General features: G+C 38.3%; 1 protein-coding gene across 1 annotated transcript in view; it reads left to right on the top strand.

Moving 5' to 3' along the window:
• The window catches only part of LOC104537055 (glutamate receptor ionotropic, NMDA 2A), a gene marked incomplete at both ends in the record, with an annotated part of 57,660 nt that overhangs the window by 23,225 nt on the left and 7,892 nt on the right, over positions 1-26,543 (top strand). The window contains 6 exons of the mRNA XM_010179836.1: positions 1,213-1,418; positions 2,836-3,004; positions 3,129-3,282; positions 7,904-8,029; positions 10,698-10,927; positions 17,248-17,408. Coding sequence (XP_010178138.1) covers positions 1,213-1,418; positions 2,836-3,004; positions 3,129-3,282; positions 7,904-8,029; positions 10,698-10,927; positions 17,248-17,408 — 1,046 coding nt within the window. The remainder of the gene's footprint in view (positions 1-1,212; positions 1,419-2,835; positions 3,005-3,128; positions 3,283-7,903; positions 8,030-10,697; positions 10,928-17,247; positions 17,409-26,543) is intronic.

Raw genomic sequence — 26,543 nt, 5'->3', positions numbered from 1 at the left:
TCAGCAAAGCATCTTGACTTATAATCAGGATTGAAAGTAAACTGCAAAGGGCATATACTTATATGCTTCCTTAAATATAAATTGGTATAAATTATGTTGTTTGGGAATTTTTGTGATTCATTTTAGAGTCTATAGAAGACAGAAGGTAGATGACAATTGCTTTACTATTTTTTTTTAAGAACCTGAATGTCTCATTGTTAATTCCCACCATTTCCTTGCATAACAAATATTTTAACGGTCTAATGATTATTTTGTAATTTGTTTAGCTTAAGCAACTGAAGAATTGTTAAAATGCATTAGGTTATAAATTCTGTGGATTGCCAGCTCATTTATATTCTCTATCATTGCTCCTCGGATAAAACATGCAATTAGGTTTATTGATACAAAGTAGTTAAACACAATCTGAGGAATAAAATACTAGAGTTTTCAAAATACTTAAGTCATAGGCTCCTTTCTGATCTTCTGGAAGTAGAAAAATGTAGGTTAATTTAGAAGGAATAATTTGTAATAGTAAATAAATAGACAATTTTAATGTAAAATGGGGTATGCTTTCTTAAACTCCCCCAACAGTTGGCATTAACTAAACCAGAATAAAATACATTATTTGTAATAAGAATTAAATCAGACACAGTTGATCTTGTGTTTCCTAACAGTGAGGTCTGGCCTGGCTCAAGTGGGATGGAACCCTAGGGAAAGGCTTTCACAGTGGCTTTTCAAACTCTAAGACTGGAAGAATCTTCCCTTTTGAGAAGATACAGAACCATTATTATGATACTTCAGTTATCTTTGATTTCTGGTTTGTTTTCGGTTTTTTTTGGTAACTGTTTTCTTATTACTGCAAATTGCTCCTGATTACGAATGGAGTATCTGGTTGCTCTGCTGCCTCAAATGGAAATGATCCAAGTCAGATTTCAATGACGCTATAGCCAGGTGGTCAATAGTGTCAACTGATGTCATCCCGTCTTTATGAAGCCATTGTCTCTTAAAATAACATTACCTTATTGTCTTTACCACAGTGCATTTTCTCACTTTACACAGTTACTGAAAAGTTCTGAAGTAATTTTGCTAACCAAACCCTAAGGCAGCTGTCTTTGCCTGTACCTGTATTGTCATTTCCTGTACCTGTATCCCAGCATGTTTAATATTTGTCCGCATTTGTCGAACCCGAGCCAGCAGCTCTCAGCATCCTGTGTGTGCATCTTGGCTTTGCAGGTGGGGAAATGGGAGAACAACTCCCTTAGCCTCAAGTACTCCGTCTGGCCACGGTACAGCTCCTTCGCTGACAGCGACCCGGACGACAACCACCTGAGCATCGTCACCCTGGAGGAGGCTCCCTTCGTTATCGTTGAGGATGTGGATCCTTTGATGGAAAGTTGCCAAAAAAACACTGTGCCATGTCGTAAATTTGTCAGAATTAAGTAAGTAAATATACAACATTCCTTTTTGTTGTTGTTTTTGTTTTCCAGTGCAAAACGTATTCTCCTACTTTCTCATTAATTCTTGGCCTTGCTTCCTGCAATATATAGTTATTTTCTGATACTTTGCTGTTCTTTCCTCTTGCTTCCTATATTTGCTTTTTCTTCAGTATTTCCTCTTTCGCTTTCTCACACGGTATGCTCTTGTTTGCACATCTTCCTTTTTAATAAGTTGAAAGGTTCTGGTTATATACATGTAAGTCACATTGAGTTAACAAGATAGTAAGTTTATAGTAAATTCAAAGTGAACTGGGATGAGCCCTTTTCAGTCACATGAAAGAAGATTGCATTCTAAAATTGGATTGTTTTAATGAGTCCTCTTTGAATTGCTTCCGGCTATGTTGAAATATGCCTGTTTTAATTAGTCTTTAACAATTTGAGAATGTCTCCTATTGAAATTGTATGTTTATGCTGAAGTTTGGTACGGGATAAACTACTCCAGCATGAAATACCACTGTGACATACCATCTAGAGAAAACTCCTCTGCTTGATTGCTTTACAACTTTGCAGTAGTCATAAGAAATCAGTGGAAAAATTCCTCATTGTGCATTTATCAGTGTTGTTTCACCTGTTCTGTGCTTCAGTCTATGCATTTATGAACTGAATATAATAACAGCAGTTTTTTACTGAGCAGATGTTAGGGGATATAATGCTGGTTTCTGAAGATTTCCAGAAACTGCTAGTGCACATATTTCCTAAGTCCAGATAAACTTTTTTTCTACATAGCTGTACTCAGCCAACTTCTAAACTATTTTTTATTTCAATTTTCAGTTCTTTCAAAGCCCATAAAATATTGCATTGGCTTCTGAAAATGCTTGTACTGGAAAGTTCTAGAGGTCATGGATGAGCATTTCAGAAAAAAAATAAAGGAATTGTCCTCGTCTTTGCACTCAAAGGTGGCCTGAAGTTTACCTTCTCTAAGTGCGGCAAAGGGGCAGCATCCATTTTCATGCCAGTGACCTGATGTGCCTTTAGACAGCTTACATGCTGGAGAGTTCTCAAATTGCGAAATGACATGTAGTCTCATGTCTTGAGAATGGAAGTAATAAATGTTTAATCTAAGCCTGAGAGGGAGATTAGTAATAGGAGACTATGTCTTGATGGAGAAGTGAAGTACAGTAGGCTAGATACTGCAGCAGACAGCATGTCATGCGAGGTCTACCATTATCTTCCATTTATCTCTGATGTAAGAGCCACAAAGACCATACAAAGCATCCTCTGGATTATTTCTCCATCGACACAGAAAAACATGGTCACTCACAAGTATGACTCTGTTGTTTCACAGTATGCTGAGGCTTGCTATTGTGGCGATTCTGTTTTTCCCAGTAGAAACGTTTCTGTCTCTCTTCTCTGTTGACAGCAACACAACTAATGAAGGAATTAATGTAAAGAAGTGCTGCAAAGGATTCTGCATTGATATCTTGAAGAAGCTGTCCAAAACGGTCAAGTTCACATATGACCTGTATTTGGTGACTAATGGGAAACATGGCAAAAAAGTCAATAATGTGTGGAATGGAATGATTGGGGAAGTAAGTTCTGTTAGGTAAAAGAGCTCTTAAGTAAGAACTTAGTGATGTTTGCTTTTAATTCTTTTGGAGAAATGAGGTATTCTCTACTGAGTAATGGCGGTGGTGTCTTCTCTCTGTGGCTCAGGTGGTATATCATCGTGCAGTTATGGCTGTGGGCTCTCTCACTATTAATGAAGAGCGCTCGGAAGTGGTTGACTTTTCCGTACCATTTGTTGAGACTGGGATTAGTGTCATGGTGTCGCGGAGCAATGGCACAGTTTCACCATCTGCTTTTCTAGGTATGATTACCCAACCCTTCCCGATCATTTAATTGCATTTCTGTAGAGCTGGGCAGTTTTAATTGTTCCTTATGCTATATGGTGCATTGGCATGTTTCTGTCAAGTCTTGAATTGTACATTAGGAGGTTTGTACTGTGTTGATGTGCTAATTCACATGACCATTAGCACATGAAGATAGCTGTTGGTTTCAGATGCAGTAAGTGAAAGCTGAAGAGAGTGATACAAAATGATAAAGAATCCCCCAAAATCTTCACTTGAGAAAATTATTTCTTCAGAAACTCTTTCTTTACAAATTAATTTATGCTTGTTTAGCCCATTATAAATGTTTTCATATCTTTTTAACATTCATATTCACAAAATAATTACCAAAAAACCCCTTGTAGAATAGCTAAGAAAAAAGAGACTTCCTTATGATGAGGAGAGATCTGAGAGCTAATTTGCTCCTGAGCACACTGCTGCTGCCCTGGCGAGCTTCTGAGGGTTTGCTCCACTGGTGCAGTTGAACAGTGGAGACAGAGCAAAGAACTGCAAGGCTGGAAAGGAGGTGGGATATAAAGAAACAGAGACTTTGGTCTTCTTCCCTTGGTTACTTCTTGTTCCAGTTGTTCATTCCTCCTTTCATTATTTCCTTCTCCTTCTCTTTTAGTGCTTATTGTTTGCTTCTGTATTAGGTGGTTAGCCTGAATGTACCTGAAGCTGAAAAGAAAATGAACCATAAGAAAGTGCCCAGAATTCTGTTGTGTTTTTTATGGTGTATTTGGGCCCAGTATTTTTAAATATATTTTGCACTGGAAAATAGTGCTAATGGCCCTAAAATCATTTAAGCAAAGTTGAAAAAAACCAAAACCAAAACCAAACAGTGTTTTCCAGATATCTCATGGAACAGTTCTGTATGTTCAAGTCCATTGGGTCAGCAGCGATGCCATTTTTGCATCACTGATTGTATGGTTTCTTTTTGGACTGCTAAGTCTAAGTTCTTCACTTCCACTGAAATCACCTGTGGCCACTGAGGAGCAGATTGTGGGTGCAGTACTAGCTACAAGTGGGCAAATAATTGGGTTTTCTTGGACAAGAATCATCATGTAGGCACAGAGCTTATTTCTTATACCTGTTCCATAAAGGCACATTACAGAGATGATGCAAATAAATGTAACACAGTGAATGACCGAATGGCATCCCAAACCTGGTGATACCTAAACAGATTTTGTTGGTGGTTAATATCTTTCTTTAATATAAAGAAAAAGAAAAGAAAGGCTCTTTAATGACATTATAAGAGCTTGTACTTTTAACTAAAATATTCAGATGGTGTCTCTTAATTCCTATAAGTCGCTGAGTTGTAAAGTTAATTCATTTTAAAAATTGCAGTTGCAGCATGTTGAAATTATTTGAAATATAAGATCTGGAGGGTGTTTTAGATGTGCTGCAAGTGCAGCTGGTTTTTACTATGGACTCTGCTTACCTCTTAAAAACGTGCTTCAACTACCATCAAAAGAGAGGCTGCTTTTGCACTTTTGACAACAGCATAGTTATTAGATTTCTAAAATGTATTTAGTGTTGCTGGTTTAGTTGGACGTACAAATAATTCAAAAAGTAAAAATGACCCCTTCTTATAAAGAGCTATTGGATGGCATTACTTTGGAAGAGATCTGATTTACTGCACCAATAAATCGAGTCTGTGCTCTTGTGAGTATGTTCTGGTTTTGCAGCCGTAGGTGAAACTGCCACTTTGCTGGAAGTGTTTCAGTGTTCCAGTGAGGTGTGCAGAGCAGTAAAATGCTTTGCCGTGCAGAGCACTATCAGGCAGATAAGTGAATTTATTCACAGGCTGATTTTGTTTCAATTAAGTGAATGTCTAAGAACAGAATCATCATACATAATTCTTCTGAAAGATTTATTTAAAACCTGTCAAATACAATATTATTTTTCTTTAATAGCACTTGATTTGCATTCATGAAATATCTGGTTTTGTGATTTATTACTGTGAAGGTAGGCAAGCGCAGGATTTAGTTTGAACTATTTTTCCCATTTAGTGGTCGTGTCCTAAGCAACTGCTGGACCGGCAGCCTTGTCCTCGGTGTCTGCTCTGGCCTGTTGCTGCTCAGGGTGGCTCCTTCAGATGAGACTTATGTCCACATTAAAACATTTCTGTATCATACTAATATGCATATATACTGGATCCACAAATAAATAAGTTTAAAGGTTCTATGGAGATTTGATTCAACTTTATTTACACAAACAAACAAAATAAGGGAAACGTCAAATCCAAATCTCTATACTTTTAAGAGGGAGAGATTTCATATTGTGGGGTCAATTTTCTCTTTTAGAGACATTGGTGGAGTAGGAAATCTATGCCTCTGTTTATTTTATGTATTGCTTAAGTATTATTTTTGGTGGTGCAAGGTAGTAATGGAGTAAGATTTCTTTTTCATCACTCAATATTCTCCATTGCCAATCATTTGGAATGTGCACTGGTGCGTCATATATTGGTATTTTTCTGCCATATTACAGCTTTCCTGAAAATTATGATAAAACCTGCTGCTTGCCTGGGGGAAGTTCTCTTTCTGTCCTTGGAGAATCTGAGAGCAGTGCTGAAAGTGTAATTGGATCTCTAATATGACAGGAAGATTGACTTTGTTATTCGATTGATTTTGTACTTCTTCAGTCTTACTGCTTGCTATTCTAAATAGCTTTTTATTTTTCTATTGCTTCTTTTAATCCTCCACCTCATTAGCAGACTGTTTAAATTATTAAAGGGTGTTCTGCCTAAACTGCTGTTTCTAGCTCGCTTCTTCACATCGGCTTGTTTTGCCCTTTGCCTTATTTAGATTTTGACAAATTACCATCACTGTTTCTACACTGCTGCTTTAGATAAGAGTTTCATCAGGCTTGCTTTTTTCTATAAGAATGCTGTCAAGATTGTATGATAGTTTTATATGAATTCCAGTTTCTTTTAGTTTATATGTGAATTCATAGAATATTTGTTATTAACTGTGTTTAGCTACATAATGTCCTTAACCTGTCTGCACCTGAATGGATCTTTCTCTGCCTTTTAAGAATTCTGTTATTTTGCTAACTTACTATTCTCTTCCAAACAAATAATTAGAGTGATTGAAAGAACTTCATAACTTCTCTTCAAAATAGAATAATTAAAAACCCAAAAAGTTCCTTAACCTTATCTTAAGACAGAAAGGGAACAGTTTGTCTTAAAATTTCCCTGCGTTCCCTTTTTAGTTTGCATTCAAAAGCACCAGTGAGGTGTTTGGAATTTGATTTTGTTCTTGGTTCTAAATTTCTGAAGAAATTGTAGCAAAGGCAAATGATCTCCTGAGATTTCCGTGCTCGGGCCCACTCCTTTCTGGCTCTGGGTGACTTGTTCAGGCTGGGGCACTCAGAACATCTCAACTCTCCTGCAGGAGTTTCCTCCACTGCGGGAAGAATTCTCAGTGGTTCAAATCATAATTTAAATTCAAGGAATGCAGAAATTAGGATGGAGAAACCTCTTGGGCTTTCAAAACCGGGCAAAGCATTGAAACAAACTAATTTATCGTTATGTCAAGTGCTTCTTGAATCTGTTCTAATTTGAAATAGTGTCCTAAGATTTATTTCTTTTTCATACACTTCAGAGCACACTCACGCTTGCATTATCTACCAAAATTAGGATATAAAATGCCCCCAGATAAGCTGACCTAATAAAGAGATAGTACTTTGCCATGGAAAACCTTTCTTACATCTGTCCTTATACCATGGCAGCTACCACAGACACTCCTGAAACTACAGAGAATTTGTGATTGGGCAAAGTTGACAAGGTGACATTTAAGAACTTGGTGTTATCACATACCCAGTCCTTTCAAAAAGTTGGTGCTTAGCTTGGTACTTGAAACTGCTTTTAGTTTTCTGCTCCAACCTACTTCTTTTACTTAATCATGTTTTTTCTGTCTTTCAAACTGACATTCAGTTTTCCTTAAAAACCTTTTGATTTCAGAAATTTGCTCCCAGATGAGAATAAGACTTTCAAAAGGATGCGTTTGCAATCGGTAAAAACAACATCATCAGTTGCAGGTAGCTGAAAGTCAATATGGAAAGGAAAAAATTCGGAAACTAAAAAATTTACTGTGAATGCAAGTATTTAGGTTTTTTTCCACTAACACTTTTTCTTGCATAGAAAATGGGAGAGAAATCTACTTCGCTGAATTACCAGATGTATTAAACATATGCTTGATTGCTTTTGCTCTGCACAAACACAGTCATCACGGTTGGACCATTCTGCTGATAAATGCATATAACGTAGGATACGTGGCAATGGGTACCTGGCTGTAAACTGAGTAAGCAGCCAGTCAAAACAATTATTCGCAGCTCGGTATCAGTGAAGGATTTGTCAAAGAAAAGTGTGCAGCCTTTGGTTTTGAATTGCAACTTTACAGATAAGATTTTGACTATGGATTTGTGGGCAGTAACAGCAGTTCATCATATATTGCTACTTAGTTATTTGCTAGCATTTGGATTGGTAAAAGTGGGTTTAAAGCAAGCGGCTGGGCTTGCCTAGCCAGAGCCATTAGTATTCTTGTGCTGTGACTGGTTTAATGAACTGTGTTTGTGTTTCTCTTGTCTCTTTTGCTGCAGAGCCTTTTAGTGCTTCTGTCTGGGTGATGATGTTTGTGATGCTTCTCATTGTGTCTGCCATGGCTGTCTTTATATTTGAGTACTTTAGTCCTGTGGGATATAACAGGAACTTAGCACAAGGGAGAGGTAAGTTTTCCATTTTACACAACCCTAGAGCTATACAAAATATAATGTATTCCCATCCCTTGCCCTCCATCCTTTAAAATAAATATAACATAGGAATAAAAGAGTAAAAGCAGCTATGAAACTATGTTTACTCTTAATTTAAAATGTGATTTCTTGAAGGCTCAGATGCTTATGTTTGTATTTGTATTCATTGGAATAAGGATGTATAGAAGGGTAAGTGGTAACAGAAAGTTGTATTCAGGCCGTGTTTGATGAGTGTACTGTATCAGTTGTAGAGTGTCAGCTTAAAAAAGCACTGGAATGAGTTCTACGGACTCCTGGCTCTTATGCATTCTTGGTTAGTTCAGAGATAATGATCTGAACTGGTATGGTTTGGTGGGTAATCTGGAAAAACACCAGTTACATTGTATGTAGTTTTATATAGTCCATATCAAAATTCTGATGAACTCAGCTTTGAAATGAGGCTGGTGGCAGAAAGGCATCTCTTCTTTCTGTGTAACATCCGTGATTATAGAAACTTCTTTTTTAAAATATACCAGCACAACAAATTTAACATAGAGCTTGCCTTTCTCAGTGAAAGCTGCAGTTGTATCTTATTAGCACTTTAACACGTGAATGAGGATCCCATGTTTGAGGTGCCCTCATCCTTCTCTTTCTTCGCTTACAGTTCAGAGTGCAGCCCAGTTGTGATTTCTAAATCATACTGGCCTCATTTTATAACAAGAGATCTCCCAGCTTGGTGAACACAGTTCTGTAGACCATAACAAGCTAATGGTTTCTTCTAGGTTGTGATTGGTTTGTTCCCTAAAAAAGGGGCCTATTGCAATGTTCAGCTGATGTTATATTTCAATAAGATGGTAAACATGTAACCTCTGTCCAAAGCAAACCCTGTGTTTAGGAAGGGAAAAATCAAAGTTGAATATAGACCCTGGAGATCCAGGGGCTGTTCTTTTCTGTGCCACCTCATGTGCTGGAATTGATTATGTGGTGTACTTATGACTACAAAGCCATATTATGGCACTAGACCATCCTAGCCTAGCTCTAGAGACTTGCCATGAATCCAGCTGCCATTCGTTTGAAACAAGGGAAGCTTGAAATAAATGTGAATCTTTATGTAGATTACTCCTTTCCCTAGGCATCTTTGGCAGGCTGAAGCTCAATGGAAATTACAGTCTCCAGCAGTATAAACAGAATGTTAGACTGCTTTTTTGGCATATGCTTTCCTTATCATTGTTGCTTAGAAAATACATATTATCCCTATATCAGCTCAGTCTTAAATGACTCCAGAAGGTAGTCTCATAAGCCAAAAGTCAGCTCTATTGTGTTTATTTTACTGCACTTTATCTTCTGAGCACTGCTGCAGAACAGAAAGAGGATAATTTAAGATGTTCTGCTTGATTACATTGTCAAAAATTTGCACTGTGTTAGAGAGCATTTCCACTAAAATGAGAACATGCACTGAATATGCCTTCTTTGGGATTTATTCTTTTAATACTAATTAATTTATTATTAAAATAAATTATAAATTAAATTAATAACTAAACCTGAGGTTTGTAATGCCCATCCCCTTGGATAAAGGAAAAGGGCAGGGAAGGAGGTAATATTACAGGTGTCTGCATCGGAGCGTCTTATCTGAATTGCTATTTAATTAAAAAATAGGTACTTCTAAAAAGGTCAAATGAGTCACATTCAGGGGAGGCTTGTTTCTCTCTGTTGAGGATAAAGGGAGCCTAGATGACGAGCAATAGGTGATGACTGCACTGTACTTACTGAGAGGTAAGAGCAAACCTCCCTTTATTCTCATTGCCCTACAAGTAAGGCCTTTTCAGTGGCAGTGGCACTGCAGCAGTCGTGCTGACCGCTTCTTCTGGCTCTGGGATGCATTAAAAGCTGACTGAAAATGGGAATAACAACAGTTACAGAATGGATTAGCTGGGGCAGATTTTTACCTTTAATGCCCCCATACTTGAAGCCACAGATCCCCAAAGACTGGGTCGCTCTCAGGTCCCTGTCTGTGCAGGTGGCTCCGTCACGGAGACTCACTGATTCAGCCTCTGAGCGGAAAGTTGCTTAAAAGTAGGTGAGGTTTTCACACATTTTGTTCTTAAATATGTTTACATAAAGTTAAAAAAGCATAATGATGGATGACTGGAGATAATACAAAATAATTTAGGTGAGAAAAGTACTAGAATTGAATCATTAAGACTTAAGCCCTTAGTTTTCCATTTTACACGTCCACTGGTGCATAAGACTGAAAGGGGCAATGCTGTGGCACATAGCCTACTACAAGAGACTTATCAGTTTGCTTCTTCTCCAAACCTATTCTTTCCATTTTCATTTAAAAACTTTTGAAGTAAATGCCACATAGAAAAACATTCATGTATTTTTCACAAATATAGAAATAAATGTCATTACAATAGAAAGTACCTGTTGTATGCTGTGGGCATGGTGGTGTTGGGTTCACGGTTGGACTTGATGATCTTCAAGGTCTTTTCCAATCTTAATGATTCTGTGATTCTAAATCCTGTGGTTCCATTGGGAGTACAGTGAATATGTATTGAAATATTTTTAGTCTATATCTTTGTGAGTACTTTGCTGTTATTACGTAGAGTATCTTGCCAAGGTTTAATTAAGTTCCAACAAAATCAACTGCTCTTTGCAATTACAGATCCCCATGGACCATCCTTCACCATTGGCAAGGCAGTGTGGTTACTCTGGGGCTTGGTATTCAACAACTCTGTGCCTGTGCAAAACCCCAAAGGGACGACCAGTAAAATCATGGTGTCAGTGTGGGCTTTCTTTGCTGTCATTTTCCTGGCTAGTTATACTGCCAACTTAGCTGCGTTTATGATTCAAGAGGAGTTTGTTGACCAAGTGACTGGACTGAGTGATAAAAAGGTAAGTCTTCAGCTCAAAAGAAGTCAGTGGCCATTCTTCATAATCCTTCTTCAAATTTGCACTTTGTGCTAAAAAAAACTCTGAGCAAGATAGTGAGCTAAACCTGGATGGTTTCATTCTGAGTGTAACCCTTTACTAACAAACCTAAGACCCAAAGCATGAAAATATCAGACTGTTTTCAAAGCCTTTGAGTTGCCTTTTTAGAAGTAACTGCATTAATTGAAAAGTACTTTTGTTTTGTGATGGAGATCAATTCCTCTTTGCTTCAAAGGAATGCCTCACCAATATACAAAAGCTTGAAAATTTAAAAAGATGACTTGTATGCAGGGAAGGCATATTTAAAATTATTTGAACGTTTCTGATATTATTTATAATATAATATATTAATATATTATTAATATAATTAATAATATATGGGTTGACAAAATATTCATAAAACCAGCAGTTTTAGTAATTATTGGAAGGCAGTTAATGCTCCTGGAAGCCTATCTTGTTGCTGTCTGAGTAGTGTGCAAGGAAGTTATAGAAAGAGTTCAGATATAAAGTGGTGCGAGCACAGACAGGCAAAGAGAAACAATAAACAGTGCTAAATATTGTCTGTGGATGTTTGAGTGTTTTCCTTGAATAAAATGGCAAGAGTACATAGGAAAAATAAGCAGATAAGAAAATTTAGGCTTTATGTCATCACATTTAATTGAGATGTAAATTACAGAGGAGAAGGCGCAGAATTTTGATGTGTTTGCAGAAGATGCTTTCCTAATTCAAGAACTTTTGTGACAATTGTCTCACTAGACACTGATAGTTCACAGAAACCCCACTCAAGTTTCACACAGAGTGACAAATAATAAATATGCTTCTTTTTCATATTGTTCCAGCTCGACTGAACTTTCTTCTGCTGAAAGCAAACTTCCCAGGTCTTTGTACTTGTGCATTTTAATCAATATAAATCAGAAACCTAGCAATTACTTCTTGTTTTTGTTTCATTTCTGTGACTGCTTTGTCATAGTGGTATTGCATGGAGGCGTCGAAGTCCATTTGCAAAATTACATTTGTGATGGATGTGCACAAAATACATGAATGACACGCTGTTTTCAAGTTTGCACCCAGTTGTTTTAAAATGGAACTAAATATTGACATTAAGGAGTAATATTTAAATAGAGTGTAGCACAGGGGAGAACCTCACAAGGGATTTATCTGAAAGGACAGAAAATAAAGGAAATTGTTCTTCAAAAGCAGGCGACAGCTCAGATAGGTAGCCTTGTGTCTGTTTTTTCTTTTAACTGCTTTTTATGACCAGCCTTTGATTGATCTCCTGAAGTATCAAAGCATGAATTGCAAGCATGGCCAGAGGAAAGACAGATAAAAAGAAACAAAAAATGATAGCAGTTTCGTTTTCATTAAGTTGTGTTGGCGCAAAACCTTTGAAAAAGTGTAAAGACTGTTAAGTACACCTATATTGAAAGATAATATTCTTAGGAAGAGATAGATAAAAAGTATTCTTCTTTTGAGGATAAAAAAGGGAGCTGAGAAATGCCTTTCTCCTGTTTGTGAGAACGCACAGAGCGTTTTCCTGGGAAGTCTCAGTTTTGGCAGGATTTGGCTAACGCCGGTGTCTGGGTCTGCCAGTGCACCCTTCTTTTCCTCTCGCTGCTGGCTGTTGGCCACCCTCACCTATGGGCTGGGAATATCTCATTATTTGTTCTACAGCTTTTGGCAGATAACTTCCCTCTTTTTGTCCTTTTTTTCTATTCCCTCTGCTAAGTAAGATTTTATGTCCACAGAAAGCAAAATAAAGATTAAAAAATACTTGAATCAGAAAATACCATCTGCTTTTGTGTGGTCTTCCCACCATTCATTTGATCTGCCACCTTTGTTTTTATTTTACAGTTCTTCAAATTTTTGCCTGCAGTATATAAAGATAAATCAAGGGAGCCGTGCATTTTGGGATTAAACAAGCCAAAAGTCCAGAAAAGCCATGATCTATTTCAAAATATTCTTCTTGTCATACACAGGATTTGCCTCCTCTACAATCCTGAGGTTTCTCACATTTTAAGCATTCAAATAATTCAGGATAATAAATGGGAATATAATCTGATTCCTGTAAAATTCTTTTTCTCCCCTCTTTGTCTTGTTGCTGCAATGTTGTGAGTAGGAGAACAGGGCAGAAATTTGCAACAATTTTGCTGTTGTACAGTAGAGAAGCCTGACCCTTGCTGCAAGCAAAGCAGTGACAGGCCAAGGCCAGTGAGAAGGGACAGAAGAATGGGTAAAATTAATTTTAAATAAGTAATATCTAGAAATTCGATGTATTTTAAAAAAAAGACTTCTGGGTTGGTAAATCAGTTGACTGTTCTTCTCCTCTCCCCTTTTTCCTGCTGCCACGAGTGACGACCCAAACTCTTCTATCAGTGCAGTCGAGTATTCCCAGTGAGAGGTACTGGGGTGTTGCAGTCCATCCCCATCTGTGATAGACTGGAGAGAAGGGAGGTCAGGGAAAAGCCCTTCTCCCTCTGGGCAGCCAGCCCTGGCTCTCACCAGTCAGGAAATGTTCCTCTCCAGCATCTGGCTCTCCAGTTTGCTGAACAGGCGCCAATGTGCTCTGTACCTTTCTTGGCTTCAAGATCTCTTGGTAATTTCTTCAGCCTTCATAATGCTGCTAATGAATTTCTGACTGCTGTGTCAGATCTGCGTCACGCAGAAATATATGGCACAGCGTGTACTGGAGCTACTAGGGGTGGGTGTTTGTAACTCAAATGATTCAGAAGTTGAGAAGAAAATTATATTTTGACATCCTTGTGTATGTAAAAGATTTTTTAAAGCTTTGTGTTCCTAAAAAGCTACAGAAAATGAGTCCACCAGCAAAGCTGCATTCATAGCACTTGTTACTTTTGAGACCATTTGTGCCTTTTCCATATAATGAAAGAGAGATGAGATTACTAAGGGCGAGCAGATAGCAGCGGATGAAATCATCTTGCAAAGCGTTTGAGTCACATTTTAAGTGCCCCATGTACGTGTGGTCTAGGGGATTCTCTTCAAGCTTCACAGGAAGCCTCAGTTATGCTGCTTACGAGTTCCTTATTTCTCCTCGATTCACCATATTCTTGAAACATTGGCTTTATATTCTTGAGCAATAAGATGGCCCGAGTTCTGTGGTTACTCTGAGATATGGCTGTGTCCAGAGAGCAGCCTGGGGTCAAAAGGCAGCGCGGATGATGGGGAGTTACGGTGACATTGTCATCCCAGTCCGTCTCTCCACTTCAATATTAGACCTTCCCAGTGCTTTTTGAGAGTTACCAAACATAGATATCGACTGTGTTTCAGTAACTGAGGATTATAACAACAGTCTTGGGATTACTGAGCACAGTAGCTGTATTTTTCAAAGCTCAGAGATCAGATTGTCAGTGTTTTCCATCTGCTAAAAGAAGAAAGCAGAGAGTTCAAATATGGGTGGTTTTCTATCGCTTCAAACCAGCCATAATTTCTGTTAAAATCTGTGTTAGGGAGAATATTTACTATTTTCTTCTATTTTAATAATATTTTCCACAGTTCCTTAAAATACTCCAGAACAATACCAAACATCTGCTCTGAATACCAAGCTTTTCAGCCAAGCATGCAAATCTTTGGACTAAGTATTTAATGTTTGTCAAAGATCGCTTTACTGACTTTAATGAAATTGTGGATTTTATTAAGCCATGCAGGTAAAAGAAAATTAAAAAAATAAAAGCAGTAGGACTGTTTCCTAAGCTCAGCCATCCTGTTTGGGATTCCTAGCTCAATTGGGTCAGTGTTGTGTTCCTGTGTGTCCCAGTTCCAGCAGCTGGCAGAGAATGAATTGGTCAGTCTTCTGAAAACAGTAAATCTTTCCACAATTACGATTTGAGCGGGGGGCTTGTGCTTTCAATTTAAGGATTTTATAAGCGATTTAAAAAAAACAACATTTCAGAAAATGTCTAGGAAGAAAATTGCTTCCTAGCAGACATGCTGTATTATATTTGCCATCATGGGGCCTTATTGAAAATGGGTGTTTGTAAAGCCCTGATGCTTTTTTCCTTTCTGTTGTCATGCCTGCCCCATAGATCTTTGCTGTTCAGAGCCTATACATTCTCCAGGACATGTCAGTTCACAAAATATAAGATTAAAATCATTGATAAGAACATTCAATGCCTTAGAGATGAGTGCACCATTAGTTAAAAGATTTTAACCTCTTTCTTTCTCCTTTACAAGTAGTCTGTGAGCAGGCAGTAGTAGCATACAATAATTTCCAAAAAAATATCTCCTTGTGACTGTTAAAATTTGTTTGTTAGGTGTCTTTTGTGTCAAAAATCCCAGTCAATGGATCTGTATCTCTGGATTTTCCACATTTGAATTCCTTGTATGAATTCTTTAATCACTTGAATTGCTTCTTATGCCCACGATCTTTGAATGAACTGGTACTTTTTATTAATCTCTGCTGTCCTGCAGAAATATTTTTGTGTTCCATGTTGTTCAATTTGGGACAGATACCTCGATTCCTTCAGCCATTCCTGTGGGAGGGAACTCCTCCCAACAACTTAATCCTGCATGAATGTTCTTGAAAAGTGAGAACATTCAGAACCAAACTCCATTTCTAAATTACCAGGATACTCCACCATAATCTTCCTCTTCCCTCAACTCCCGTGCTATACCCCAGGGTTAGCTTGCAGAAGTTGAGCTTGCAGAATACTTCACCACAGTTGAATTTCCAGTGAACATCAGCTGTATGATCAGCAGCAATTTTTACAGATTTCAGAAATCAGCATTGTTTGTTTATTTATTTTTTTCCACTTCTATTCATTGGAAAATCTGATACAGACATTAGGAGATATTGGAAACCATATTACTACTTTAGGGATTGATTATCTGCAGATTAAATAAAGTTAATAAGCTACATTTATTTCAGTAGAATTTCTGGACATATATTTAAGTGCAGGGTTTGTCTTAGTGTTGCATAATAAACACAAAAAGGAGATAGCAAATATAGACTAAGAACCATGACTAGGATACAGTGTAATTTTAGTGCATGGGTCAATTAGTATGTGTGAAGTAGTAGCAAAGTAATAATTTAAACAGTAAAGCTGTGAAAAGGGAAAATGAGAAAAGTAAGACATCTGTTAGCTAAACAAAAAGAGAAAAATAGAATTCATTCCTTTATGCGCTGTCAGAATATGCTTAATTAAAATGAGGCATTTAATTGTAGTTCTGTAACATGAAAATATTGTTGCAGCAATAATTTCACAGTCAAGGTTTGATGGAATTGAAAATACTCCCAGTTTCTGTGTAAGCCTATTTGTATTCTCTTTGCAAATTGCCACTGGATGCTGGGAATTCTTGATGCCCTGGGACCAAACTTTAAAAAGAGAAGTATTACATATATAACCCAAAGGAAGCAGCAGCTGTATAAATATTAGCTGTCTCTTGCAGCACAAGGCATATAGATTGCTCTTCTAACTTCGGCAGTAAAAACAGACTGCATTTTACCATGAAATTCATGGGGGACTGCCTTTATCGATGCTCAACTGAATTTCCTTAGGAGCCAATATTGCCTCTAATTTGAGGGGCCTTTTTCATTTCTTTCTTAAGGAAACATTTTAGCTTAATCCTCAAGTGTCACTTGATATTTAAAGGGAGATAGTGAAAAGTGGCATATAAAAGTTTAAGTGAGATTATCTGAATAATTTCAAAATCTGGAACCTGAGTGTGCCCTGAGCTATTGCTTTTCCTTTGGAGATGTTCCCTGGCTTGTCTGTGCTGATGCAATAGTGACAGAGAGGGTAAAACTGCAGAACAAACCTAAATAAATTGTAGGAATAAATAGGGACTAGGATTATAGGTGTGAGAGCTCCAGAAGCCTCTGGGGAAGATGCGAGAACTTTTATTCCCAATGTCTCAACTGAGAGGAAGGTGGGGAATGACTATCGGCAAAATACTGGTTTATTTTGATTGCTGTTTACCACTGTGTCTGCTTGTAGTTTGGGTTCGCTAAGGAGATGCTGGCAGATGAGGAACATCTTCTGGTATCTCTGCTTCAGTTTCTGTGCTCCTGCCATATTACAGTGCATGGGAGAAAGTCACGGTAGAGTGGCAAAACTCTGAGCTGTTTTCACTGTGGATGTAGGCGTTTCTGTAAGTTCAGCCAGTGTGGACACACACTTTCTGGTGGAATAGGGCTGAATTAACACACAGCATTTGCCTAGAAGAAATTTGAAGCAGCAGTTGAAACAACTTCTGTTTTCTTTCAACCTGAAATTGCCTGCCTTTATTTTGAATGCCTGAAACACTTTGTTTTTCTTGTTTCTCTCTAGTTCCAAAGGCCATATGATTATTCACCTCCTTTTCGGTTTGGCACGGTCCCAAATGGAAGCACAGAGAGGAATATCAGAAACAACTACCCTGACATGCACCTTTACATGACAAAGTATAATCAGAAAGGAGTTGAAGATGCCTTGGTCAGCTTGAAAACTGGGTGAGCTTTTCCCATTCATTTTAAAGAATACTGTAGGCTACAGGAACTGAGAAATACTGATCTGTACTTCCTGTGACACTGAACAGCCTGATGTCCGGCAAGCTGGGTAGAGCATGGCCCTTTTTTTTGTTTGTTTTCAGCTACACTGTGCAGATATCGGAAAGGAAAACAATTGTCTGTGTTTTGTATGACTGTTTTAAAATCGCATGGAAGCTTCGATGTCCCGTGTAAAATACATTCAAAGGGCAGAATTAGTATTTCTCAAGTTTAAAGAGGGATGATACAGGTGGACCTGGATTTGGGTGTGGGCTCAACACAGACCGTGATGGTTGGTGCAGTCCCTCGTTATCTTTGCAGAGCTCTCCCTCACAGGAACGTGCTCTCGCAGGGTGAACTTTTGTCAAAACTTGTCTGACCAGTGAGCAACTACTTATTTCTTTTCAACTTCCCAACCCTTTGGTATGCTTTTAAGCCTACTCTTACATTTTCTGCCCTCCTTTAATTAGCATGGCCCTTGTATGTATTTGCTGTTGTATCTGAAATACTGACTTTGGACATAGTAAAATCTGTTGAGATGAGATAGTCTCAAATGCACTATCTAACCCTGCTTCTGGCAACCTTGGTAAATATCCTGGCAAATATTATTGTCCTTCTTCCTCAAGAGCTGAGATTTAGACTTGAGTGCCATCCATCCTTTTCTCTCTTAAGTAGCCCATTCTGCCTGGTTGGACAAAGAGACAGAATTTTAATTCTTAATCCCCAGAAGTGACTCACTGCTTGTATCGGTATTCTTCTGGGGAACAGAAATATGTTAGCTGTAGTAATCTTTTGCGAATGTATAGGCTTGATAATTGCATGTGTATTTTTGTTAAAAATACTATATTAAAATAATAATAATTTATCAATGTAGTTTGTTTAGGCTTGTTTTGTGTTGCAGTGAGAGGGATAAGTTGCCTGTAGTTACTATTAAGTACTCCAGCAGCTGTTTCAAGGCACATTTCACCTCCCATGATTTATGATGAACCCAGGACACATTTCTTCTTATACTGAATTAAACTGATGCTTTTGGTGTTTTTTGGGGGAACTCCTTGTCCTTTCAATTTTTACTCTCCTTCTCCCAAACATGTTGGGAAGTCTAACAGATTTTATGCAGAAAAACCACTGAAGTCTCCAAATCTTTCCTTAGAGTGTAGGTTCCCTTCTTTAAAAAGTTATCCTTCCTCCTCTTTCCTTCTCTGCTGTCTCCACATTGCTGTCCAGACCCCTCTGCTGTCATTTCTCAAGGCATTCTCAACTGGCATTTCTCAAGCATGATTTGTCCTATCCTAAGATAGACGTGGACTATAACGTGAGGTGACCCTTACCCAAGGTCTTCCAAACTAAAGGCAGAGCTCCTGCTCTGACCGAGCCTGTGCGAGTCCTATTTCCTGGGTGACAGCTCAATTATACATTACAGATAGTCAGCCGAATGCTGTGAATTTTTGAAGAAGCAGCTGTCCTTAATTCCAGCCATTGCTAGGGCTTGTTCAGTTGCATGGGTAGCTTATTTAAGGGATATATATATTCCTTGTACTTTTCACCAACCATTTGCGTTACTGAAAGCCTTGAAAAACTGCTGTTAGCTGTAAAACCAGGACACCTGTCAGACACTTAAGCATGAGAAGGAGGGAGTTCATGACTGCAGGGGAGTTCAGGACATTTACTAAAACTCAGGTGGCTGCGCTTGTGCCAGCTCCTGCTCTTCCTCCAAAGCTTTAGTCCTTTCAAAGCATAAGCTATTAATTTTTTATAGATTTTTTTTCCTTTGCTGGAGTTTCTGTCTTCCTCTAAGTGATTTCTCAGTGTGGATACCCCAAGGTGTCTACCTTCCTCCCCTTGACTGATACCTCTGTAGCAGATGGTGCAAATAAGCTGCCATGTGTGATGTTTTCCAGATCAATATAAGTAACTGCTACATACAGCTGTGCTCCTCCATATTTTGTCTGGTGGCACCTACAGAAGGATTAAACAGCACACCGCCAGTTCCTGAAGCTTCTCCCAGTAGAAGTGTCACTTTGTGTTTGCTGGTGTCACAGGTTTGGACATTGCTGCAGGAGAGTAGTGTCAAGTGGGTTTACGTATTTTCTGCCTTCAGTTTCTGCAGAGCAAGAACTGTGCAAAGACCTGATCAGTGTGGGAATGGGGGGCAGCAAACTTGGTTACAGATCAGACAGTAGGATTGTACCTTCTTTTTGCCTCAGAGTGGTTTCTTTGTGGAAAGATTATTTCATTTAGTTGTTTCAGTTTCATTTAGTTGACCAGTATATGTAACTGTTTCCTCATTTTTATATACCTGCGCTGTACATTCTTCCTTTCTCATTCATGAATGATTTGCCCACATTGTTTCTCTCTTCCATGTGAAATTTGCCCTTTCATCCTTATCTAGACTTGGTCAAGCTTTTGCCTTCCCAGCTTCACTCGATCCCATCATTTTTAAACCATTTTGTCCCATGAAGCCTATGTTGTCACTGCTTTTTTGAGGATGACCTCCTTCCTCAAGCTCCTCCTGCCTCTGAGCAAATATATAATTTCTTTTTTCCTCTTCAATATGTATATGTTCTGCTTACCTTATTACAGCTATTTTGTCTGTTTTCATCTTTATCTCTTGTTAAAGCTATTCCTATACTTTTCTCTTCTTTTCTTTTTCTCATCCTCATAATTGGTAGCATACAACAAATAATTTTTCTTACATATCATAAAGATTCTGCACAGCTTTTTGAAGATGAACTACTTGGTAATTACAGAGTCATAGACTAAAGCCCTGGGAAGGACTTTTTAATATTGTCTGGTTGATACTGCTGCTATGAGTCAAAATAAACAGTACTTGTGTTATTCCTGAAGAGAGTTTGTATAATCTGTATGTATTTCCAGTCTCACTTTTAAAACCACTTTTGCTCTAATTGAAGACATAAGTTTTTGTCCCAATTAATTCCTCATATATAGTGTTTGATTCTAATTTGAAGATGGAGCAGAAAATACCAGCAATCAGGCAATACTTCATGACTGAATAATGCTACACAGGTGGCACCTGATCTGAATAGAATCAAAGGATCAGGTCATCTCTTATCACAGTTCAACCAGGTTTTGTTGTATCTCAGACTCTAAAGACTTTACATCAGCTTCAATTAGTGTTAGCCTCTTGGGATGTGTTGGGAATATCTTGATCTTCGGAGACCATCGTGTTTAATACATAATGCTGGGTTGAACTGAAAGGAGAAAGTGGGGAGACAAACGTAAAGCTTCAGATGCACAGGTTTCTTGAAGATTTCTTTTCTGGTGGAGACATGCTCATGTCCCTTTACTCATTCTGAAAACAAATTTTAAAACCAACTGGTTCTTTTAATCTTGCTTCCTCACATGAAGTGAAATATCAGCTGAGTGCAATCACTGACGTGGCCAGAAAAAACCTCAAGGGTAGAAATGCCGATAGGAATGCATATAAATAAATAATCTTCCTGCCTTTATTTCCTGGTCTGGTGTAAGGGTTTGGTAGGTCTGGTGTTGGAGTATTGCTGTACACACAAAAGATTAGTGTGCACACATTTGTGTCCAGGAAACCTTGAGAAAAATACCTAGCCCTTTTCTGTTTTCATCTGTGAGAGGTGAATCTAATAGGGTTTCAAAAATTAGCTTACATGGAGAGCATCTGCATTTGGTCTTTTAATTAGAACAAACAACTGCACTACTTGGGCAGTAAGCTTGGACCTATCTTGTTCAATTAGCTTTGAAAATGTTTAAGATCCTTCTAGACAGGTATCAACTGGGAAATGCTATAAATCAAACTGGAAATGAGATTTTTGCTTTAGACTAAGTTGACATTATGCCTACTCCTTCCAGTGAATCCCCACGGCAGGGCTTCATTGCAGCATACTCATGAGGGTTTGTTGCTATCAATGGTGAAAGCAAACTTCTCAGCTATATTGGCTTTTCTTCTTTGGTAAGAAATCAACCATTGTTTCTGAAAATATATATAAAAAAATAAAATCTGTAAAGTCCCAGTAATATCATCCTCTTGTCAATGGTGTCTTATATCTGAGATTCGCAGATATGGTTCTCAGAAAGCTGCTGAAACACCATGTGGACAAACAGCAGAACTTTCTGTACTCCGTTTATTAAGTAAAGGCGTCAGTTTGCAACCAGGTCTGTTAAAAGGGAGCAAAATTGATGCATCTTGTTATTGAAGTACTACGTATTTTTCAAAATGGCAAAATACTGTACCTGCTTCAATGCAATTTAATACTGAAAGTAATCACAATTTTACAAGCTCGTTAAAAAAGGTACCAGTGCTTTTCCCTAAATTTCCTGCATAGAAAGGATCAGCTGTACCACATGTGCTGTGCTGCCTGCAGAGCTTCTGTTGCTCTTTAGTGAGCAGCGCGAGAATTCTCCAGAGCTTTTTGTTCCTTTTCCTTAATGAAAACAGACATGGCGGTTATTTTCCTGGGCAGTATTCAGAAGAGTGAAGGTGGTAAGACATTAGCTAATGTATTTTTGGTGGGTGAATCCAGCTCTGCTCGAGCCGTGGTGGCTACTCGCTGTTCTTTAGATGTTTATTGATCAGATAAAGGTCTAAAAATGCATCGCAGGCATTTCTACCTATGCTGCGTTTAATTAATCTACATTTCTCAAATCCTCTGTACCAGAGACACAGATCCTATTGATTTTGCTTCTCGAAGAAGGAATAAGTCTTCAAATAGGAAGCAGCTAATTATTGTGTGGCTGTTAGGATTTGTTTGCCTCGCTGTATTTTTTCAGAAAGGATAATAGTTAAAGAATGCTATCTTTCTGCAAATGAAACAGCCTTACCTGTTGTTATTCTTTGGTGCGGGTTCTATCGGCTCGTAGAAGTTGAGTTTGTGTGCGTTTCTCCACATCTGAGTGTTCTGCTGCTATAAAACTGTCACAAGGAGAAAATGCAATGGCAATAAACTGGAAATGGATTTCCTGTGCTCACCTTTGCCCCAGCACATCTGCACTGGAATATTGTCTGGGACTTAACTGCTAGTGGCTGAGATCAGAAGATTTAACTGGGACAGTCTCTTCTTACTAAAGAGATAAAATGGGAAACTTTCACTTGCCTATTGCCCGTTACTAATGGATCTATCAAATTTTTTCTTCACTTAATTTTGCTGGATATGAGGACTGCAGCTGAGTATCATGTAGTGTTACATCTTGTTTCAAACAACGAGATGGTCTAACTGATGCTGTGTTGTGGCAATGCGTTGATGTGAGGACTTTATTTCAGTTTCCTTGCAAAAAAAGCTGAGAATATAACTTGTTTCAAAGAAACTGCAGTAATGAATCCCTTGTTGTACAGCTGCAGACCCTTTTGCTGGTGTGAGCATTTTCAGTTTTCATTTACAGCCGCAGCTGTGACTGTGTATTCAGGGATTTGCTGCGAAAGTTTACTTGGGACTTCAGCTGCCTTCCTGTTAAAGATTGCTATGCTTGGTAGTTTATACCCGTCAAGGTTAATCCCCGTTCCTAGTCATCTGCAATATGAAGCTGCTTGGAAAGAATGCCCTGGTGATAGTGAAGAGCCATGGCAGGTACGGCCTCTGAGACAGCAGATGATCACATCTGAGCTGTCCCCAAGGGGATGCTCTAAGCCCACAGGTGCGTCCTGAGAACGTGTGATGGCTCTGGTCCTCAGCAGCTTTTAATGAAAAATAATAATGCTGGAAGAAACACCTGAAAGTACCTGACTGAACAGCGTGGGTGGCATGAGAAATTATTTCCTCCCCACAAGCACATTCTCTCATGTGAAAACAATATGATTATTAATATTTTTTTAATCCAGCGGTACTAAGCAAAGAAAGTGCAGGAAAAGACCCCAGAAGGCTCTGATGGCCTTTTCACCCTCAGTCTCTACAATTATTGGCCTGAATTGGATTTTTGTTGTGCGTGCAGTGCTTGTGAATTGTGTCCAATTCACAGCTTTGCACGCTCTGTTGTTTGCAGAACGGATGCAGATTGGCCGGGGTGCTGCTGGGAGGCAAACATCGCTGTTTCTGTCAGCTGGAACAAAATTCAGATTGTGCCCAGCAGGTCCTGCTGTTAATTAGGTCGGTCAATTAAAGTGGTGGTGTGCCTAAAGTGAATAGCAAACCAACCCAAACTTGGCTTTCAGGCAGCCAGCTCACATGTCCACTTGGATGCAAAAATATTCTCAATATTTTTTTGCAGTAATTTCATTCTATTTTTAAAGAAAAATTGCCTTCAAAACTTTCTAGCTGTTATTCTTTCTGTGGTTCGTACCTTTTCACCTAAAAAGAGGAGGGAAAGCTAGGAGAGATATTACCTGTTTGAGAGAAAAATTGTGTCTTTTAATTTTTCATAAAAAGCACAAGTTCATCATTCTTGTGGGTAGATAACAACAGCTTGCAACTGGAACTCAAAGAAATGTTCAGCTGACATAAATTTTTAAACTTTTAATCTAGGGGCTCAATATGTTTTGAGTGTTTCTGATTGACAACAGCTGACAGTATTTGTAATTGAGAATATTCACTCTTTTCTTAGGCTTCTCATGTTACAGTACATGCAGCAATTCTTTTACCAGATTTTTAAGAAATTGCCAAAGCTGGTTGACTGGGAGGAAGGGAAAGGCCAGTGAGGCAGCGTGAGATATCTGTAGTCCATAATAATTTATTGCTTGTCACCCTCCTGGATGCCTGTTGTGATACCTGAAGAGAGAAACGGTGCTGGAGAGACAGCTTTAGCACCAGCACTACTTTATGCAGCTGAATTTCAAAATAATGTGTCAAATATGCAGCTGTCATTCTAAGAACACAATCTTTCCCTGCTGTCTCGTGGCCTACTCATCAAAGATCTCAGTTCTGAGCCTGCTTGGGCTTTGTGTTTTTCACAAGAATCAGAAACAGACTTAAAAAAAAATCAAGTACAGCAACTGAAATAACCAGTTTTTAGATGGATGAACCTTGCTCCAGTCACATTTTTAAGACATGACTGAAAGAGCAACCATAGTTGAAGTGTGTACCAATCTGAATGAAGAGGGAATGATGTTCTCCTCTTTCAAAGTGTCTCTCAGAGTGTGAAAGCTTTAGAGATCTTTGGGGATTCTCAAAATTCACCAGTTTAAACTACTGAATCTGAAACTTCTTTATTCACATGTGATTGGAAAAATATTTTCCTGAGTTGGCACCTGCTGTTATCACAACGAAACTTATAATCTAAGATAGGAATTAGCCTTTTTTTTTTAAAGGAAAGTACTGGGTGATTATTCCAATCTGTAACTCTAAATGTTCTTTCATTAAGGAGAAATGTTTAAAAATATTGCTGTCTGTGTTTTCATCAGAGCTATAGGAAATTAATTTAAAAGACTTTCGTCAGATGCTGAAAGGACAAATTATTGTGCCAGGTGATCATTCCTTTAAGGGGGCGATAAATCCACAATGTGGTTGTGTGACGTAAGGTGAAAAATTACCATTTCAGATAATTCACTGTCAATGGTACTTACAACTAATGGTCAGGAATATAAAATAGTTTAGAGGACTGATTTAACTGGCTCCTGCATTGCTGTCCTTCCACACAAAGGCACCCACTAGACCATTTTTTCTGGATATAATTTTTAGACATTTTTTGGAGGCTGACACTTAAAAGCATTCATTTCTGCAGCTGGTCTGAAAGACAAAATAAAAAATTAAATAGAGCTGTGAGACAGGACCATGGGAACTCCTTAGAAAAAAGCTGAACTTTAATTTTCTCACTCAAATGAAACCTGAGACCCAGCTGGAGCACATCTGCAGCACTGATGAGTTGGGGCAACTTTTGCCATAAATCCTATATGGAGTAGCATATTTTATGCCCTCATACTTTCTGCCTCGTATCTGGAGTGGAAATAGAGATGTAAAATACTTTCAGAATTTGTTGCTCTGCAGTGGTCTTTAGTGCTGGCAAGTTGAAATAATCGCCACCATAGACTGCATAAGATTAGGGTTTTTTTTGTTTAGGTCAACGTGCACATCAGTGAGTCTCTCCTCTTTGCTCTCTCCTCTCTCTCGTGGTCTCTTTCTCTCTCTTCTCTCTGATTGGCACCAGAACTTTATATATGTAAAGTTCAGTAGTGACTGATTTGTGGAATTAACTTGCCATGGTTACATTCTGGAGTTCAGCTGTTGTGTATACCAGAGTCAAAACAAGCTCACAAAGAAACGGAAGGAACTGGTAGAAGGTGAATAATGTGGAAGCTTTTAAACATGATGGAGCTCAATACAGCCTGTAGCTCTTGAAATACCCATTCATCTGGAGCCAATATGATATATTCAGGGACAATGACATCCATACATGCCTGGTTTATTTTATTTCTCCTTATCTATTTTTTGATAGTGGTGTAGTTTATTGGGTCCTAAGACTTAAGGCAGTGAGGATCCACTGCGCATGTATAGGTATTCCTAAACCATATATACCTTGTATACTTGTATACCTTGTATACGTCTAAGACCTGAAACTACCTGGGAGAGCAAAGTGTTTGTCAGGCTCCAGAGTGTCTATTTATCCCTATCAATTTTGACAGCAAGTACTAAATTATTGTACAGATACAAGTACGTTTTCTGTAAAACCATCTGAAGGAGCTCATAAGGTGAATAATTATTTTCTTATTTTCTTGCTGACAATCTGTATTTAAAACAAACAAAAAAACATCTATGCTAAACAGTTTGGCCCATTCAGTATTTTCTCTCCTGGCTGGCCATGTTCGGGCAACTTCCACAATCAATAGCTTAATTTAGTTTGGCATCAGATGGCTGGGGTAGCTTAATTTCAATTAACATTATGATGCTTTCTTTTGGACCTCAATCTTATATTTGTTTCAGTGTTCATTCTAATATTCATTTTGGTATTACACTCTGAGGGGGGTGATTTTCAGTTGATGTTACAACTGTAGTCACCCAAGCTAGGCACTGGAAAGCTGTTTTGGAACTGGGCAACAGCCGTTTGTGCCGAAAGTCTGCAAAGATACAGAAACATTTACATTTGCAGTTCTGTCTAGGCTCGCTCTTTAGAGGAGCTGTTCACTGAAGTATCAATTCTGACATCTAATAGCTGAAAAGAAGTGTGTGCCTGGATCAGCACATCTCT

This window comes from Mesitornis unicolor, unplaced genomic scaffold (genome assembly GCF_000695765.1).
Source record: "Mesitornis unicolor isolate BGI_N332 unplaced genomic scaffold, ASM69576v1 scaffold2680, whole genome shotgun sequence".
Classification (NCBI taxonomy): Eukaryota; Metazoa; Chordata; class Aves; order Mesitornithiformes; family Mesitornithidae; genus Mesitornis; species Mesitornis unicolor.
The sequence above is the reverse complement of the archived record's forward strand: the minus strand, read 5'-3'. Positions and strand labels throughout refer to the sequence as shown.